This window comes from Dromiciops gliroides, chromosome 5 (assembly GCF_019393635.1).
Source record: "Dromiciops gliroides isolate mDroGli1 chromosome 5, mDroGli1.pri, whole genome shotgun sequence".
In the NCBI taxonomy this organism is placed as follows: domain Eukaryota; kingdom Metazoa; phylum Chordata; class Mammalia; order Microbiotheria; family Microbiotheriidae; genus Dromiciops; species Dromiciops gliroides.
Genome location: NC_057865.1, coordinates 102,825,811 through 102,830,650, shown reverse-complemented (window position 1 = coordinate 102,830,650; position 4,840 = coordinate 102,825,811). Strand labels below are relative to the sequence as shown.

The 4,840-nt window shown below is 37.1% G+C and overlaps 1 gene segment (V, D, J or C); it reads left to right on the top strand.

Moving 5' to 3' along the window:
* The first annotated feature begins 2,997 nt into the window (after positions 1-2,997).
* On the top strand, positions 2,998-4,184 carry LOC122728773. The segment is given in 3 exon segments: positions 2,998-3,098; positions 3,229-3,605; positions 4,101-4,184. Coding segments are annotated over 3 exon segments (510 nt in total).
* The last annotated feature ends 656 nt before the right edge of the window (positions 4,185-4,840 follow it).

The window sequence follows — 4,840 nt, the reverse complement described above, 5'->3', positions numbered from 1 at the left end:
ATTTCTCTGGGAGATTCAAAGCATATAAATGGACAGGGGAGTCTGTGGGCAGTGTCAAGTCACAGAGAGTTACAACCAAGTGGAGACTAGGAAGCCTCAGCTAATAGCTATGTACTGGAATCTAGGAGATGCCTCACCCCTTTCTTGTCAGCGCTATGGACACCAACCTCTTCTACTGTGTGGCCATTTTTCTCCTGGGGGCAGGTGAGTCTCAGGCAGAAGTGGGAAACCCTTGTCTTGGACTTGCCAGACCTGACTCCAAACTTTCCTCTTTTGGGTGAAGTCTAATAACATCTGTCTCCTTATTCCACACGCCTTGAAGTTTCTGGAGTCTCTTGGACCCCAAGAAGCTTGGTCAGATAGAGGGAAAAAAAAAGGTGATGCTGAGATGTGCCCCAATGAAAGGACATAATTATGTCTTCTTGACTTTATCTTCTTAAGCAAAACTGACAGTACCTCACAATGGATGTTAGTTAGGTTTGGAGGAGCTCAGGAACAAGTGTGGCAGTTACATTATCATTTCTGATTCAAGGAGAAAATTTAAATCCTGGTAGATTTGTCTGATTTTGTGTGTTGCTTCCTCACTTCTGCTAAGCAGAGAGGGCTCAAGGAAGCATTAGAAACTGAGGAGGACCTGGAGACTTTGACCTTGTATTCTCTTTTCTCCAACATAGCAGAAGTCTGTTTGCCACCTCCTGCCCTGTCCCCCTTTAGGCTATTTACAACAAAGTTACACAGAAGGGCCTTGAAAAAAGGATGGAGAAAAAGACATTCTAGAAAGTCACATTCTGTAGGGACCTATTTGGAAATGATCCAAGGAAATGAAATAAGAAATGAAGAGAGAGATCAGCAGGGACTCTTTGGAAATATATGAGTCCTATGCCTACCTTCTTAAGTATCTGAAGATAGTTCCCAATTAAAACCTAAGTGGAGTGGCATACAGTAACAATTCTTTCTATGCAAAGGAGTATCTCAATGAGGCATTTATCTATTATATATCTCTATAAATTATTTCTACATTTTTATACAGGGTGGACCAAAACTCACAATGTTTTAATTACTTTTGAAAATTATTTTCTTTATCTTTTGCCATGTACGAGATTTGATATTCACATATAATGTAAATTCACACATATATACACACACGTGTGTGTATATATGTATACATACCACATACACATACATATATATTCACTGTGTATGATGCTATGGTATATAAATTAAAAAGAAAAAAATAAAGGAGTTAGTAAATATTGAAACCCCTTCGTGACTTTTGGCCCACCTTGTATCTACCTATACCTATGTCATCTATATCTATAACCATATCTATATCATTGTCATAGGTAAATATGTCTACATCTTGTCATAGATAGACCTGAGACATCTCTGTTTCCTTCCCCATTTCTTGGACACTTTGAAAATCTCTGTCTCTTGTCTGTCTCTCTCTGCCTCTGTGTGTTTCCACCCATCTTTTTAAAAAAAAATATATTCTCCCTCCTTCTTCCTTGCTCCTCAATCTATCTGAATTTTTTTTGTCTCTATTTTTTCATTTTCTATTCTCTTGGTTTTTCACTAGCTGTAGTTCAAGACCTTTATCTTTGGAAGAAATAATAAGACACCTTGTCTCCTGGTAAATTACACAGCCACAAACTAAAAGCTGGAAAGAACAACCACCTGAGTGAATGTTAAAAAAAAAAGTATGTGCATATATGTATGTATGTACAAGTATGTATATATGTCCATGTATATACATATATAGTTTTGTATATATGTATATGTGTTTGTATATATATATATATATATATGTATGCTTATACACACATATACATGGTTTTATTTGTAGGGCTCCTTCATAAATATGATGAATAGAATGGGATAGAGAATTCCAGATATGTTCAGACTACCAGCTTAAAATAGAGCTATGACTTCCAATTATCAGGATACTCTGCTTAGATTCATTCAGCACAACACTTATTTAGTAGCTACATCCGTTTCATCACACCGTCGGCTCATGCTATATTTAGAGTCAACTAAACTCTCACTCTTTTTTTCATGTGAATGACTTCCAAGGTTATGTTTCCCCCATGGTGTATTTCTACAATTAGTTTTTGAAAAACTAAATGGACGTTATTAATTCACATTAAATTCCATTCTATTTTCCTAGTGTTCTATCATGTCAAAAAATGTTTTCATTTCACTTCTTTGTCAGCTTGCACAGATTTCTGTCATCTGGATAGAAAAAAACCAGTATATAGACACACATATATGTCTATGTTTTTACACATACATGTATATATGCACACACACATATGCATATAAACCTACATATATACAGGTGTATATATTCATATATGAACACAATACACATAAATATATAATTTATAATAAAATATAGCATAAAGAAAAATATAATTATGAAAGTAAACAAATGTATACAAAATAATAGAATTATATTAATATAATTAATTATTTGGATATACACATATGTATACATATGTAATTTTGTATATCATATATAAAGTCTGGAAATTTATACACACCTAAATAAAATTTCCAGATGACAGAAAGTCATATGTATGTATATATGTTCATGTATACACATATGCATGTATGTATATTCATGTATACCTTTGTCTACAGATATTTATAATGTTTATGTTTGTGTATATACACACATGTATTTATGTATATGGTCCAGATAATGAATTGTTTAGGCGTAAGCATTTGTGTGTTTGTGTGTGTATTCATTTGAGATAGCAAGAATGCTTTGGACAATGTAGTAAAGTATTGCTCAGACTTTTAGCCTGTTATCCATTGAAAATGTGATAACCACTGGGCCACCAAGCAACTCAGTTGCTGGGTTTGGAAAGGGGGTTTCCTTCCTGTTCATATGAGGTGTTCCTGTCCTACGTAAGAAAGTAACCTTTAGGCTGGGCGTCTCTGGGCAGAGTTGTAGCTCAGATCTAGGCAGCTCAAAAAGGAGAGGGAAGATTTCAAGATGACAAACAGGTGGTGAGGTGGTTTAGCCCTATTATGCTGTGACTCCATCATGAATATGCATTTCCTTTGCTATGTGGCCATTATTCTTCTGGAAGCAGGTAAATTCTGGGTGCAGATGGGAAATCCTTACTCCAAACTTTTCGTGTCCTAGCTGAAAGCTTTCTCTGTTCCACTGTTCCTCCCTCCTCCCCCAGTTCAGCCTCTCTCATTCTCTATCTTTCTCCACAGGCCTTATGGATGCTGGAGTTACCCAGATTCCAAGATTCCTGGTCACAAGGAAAGGAGAGAATGTGACATTTAGATGTAACCCTATTGAAGGACAGACTTATGTTTTTTGGTATCAACAACCCTTAGAAAAAGAGATCAAATTTTTGATATATTTCCAGGGCATCAATAAAGTTGATGAGTCAGGGATGCCCAAAGATCGATTCTCAGCTAAATGTCTCGAAAACAAGCGATGTGAGCTGTCAATCCAGCCCACGGAGCCTGGGGACTCGGGCATCTTTTTCTGTGCTAGCAGTGCAACCACAGTGTGGCAAAGTCTTCTCCTCTCTGAGCATAAACCTCCAGCCACCCCACACAGGAAACAGCTAATGGAGCAGCTTGTAACATGGAGTTGGGACCTTGGTTTGATTTTAAAACATATTTTGGCAACTCTATTTCAGCATAATCAGGTTTCCTTTGTAACCGGATACATTTTGTTTTCTCCATTTAATAACATTTATATGAGAGGGGCACCATAGCCTTCACCAGACTGCCAGAGCTGTCTGTTTCTCTCTCTGTCTTTTTCTCTGTCTCTATCTCTGTCTCTGTCTGTCTCTCTCGCCATCTCTCTCGCAATCAGACACACACACATACACACACACTCAGACACACATACACAGACAGGGTTAAGAACTCTTGAGGTGGAGTATAACATGAGGAGACACAGGGGTTAAGGAAAGCACTGGTCACAGAAAAAAAACCCAGAATCCACAGCATATGCATGAGTAAAGAAATTTTGTGGAATAACAACAATAAGCTCTTGTCATTTCTTCATCTTTGCCCCATATTCCAGTGGTGCTGTGATCTCACACATGTGATTCCTTCAAATCATTCAGATTAAAACCTACCCTTGTTATCTCTGCTGTAGAGAGGAAGAGAAACGAGAGACATTAGAACACATCAACATCAGTGATGTATAGTCACCCACAGCAGAAGAGAGTCAATAAGATTTATGTTTTCTTTTTGTTCTTTTCTTTTTCTGTTCTTGTTTTCATTGTTTTATTTTTTAATGGTTAAGATTTATTTTTTGAAAAGTCAAAAATAGCTTATACATGTAGAGCTTTATTCTTGGAGGCAAGAAGAGCTAGGTTGCGATCCCACAACTGCCGACTATGTGACGCTCAGCAAGTCACTTAAGGTATCATGTGCATTTAATGACAGATCATTGGTGAGAGAGGCATTTTGGTACAATGAAAAGAATACTAGGTTTGTACTCAAAGGATCTGAATTCAAATGCTTTTTTTGCCACTGACTTCTTATGTGGACTTGGTCAGGTCACTTATTTCTCTGAGCCTCAATTTAGTCAACTGTAAAATGAGGAAGATTGGATGAGATGACCTCAAAGGTCCTTTCCGTAACTAAATCTATGATTTCATCATTAGTCTCTGTGTTCCAGAGTGATAGCAGAAAGAGGCAAAGTGATTGGCTCCTGGAGCTTGGATGAACAATAAACTTCTGAGAATACAGAGTCAATGAGGGACAATATTTTTGAGCCAGATTGTACCAATGACAGGAGAAATTTTACACTGGATTCAATCTTGCAATCAGAGAGTCATTAGCAGCACTACACCGAAAC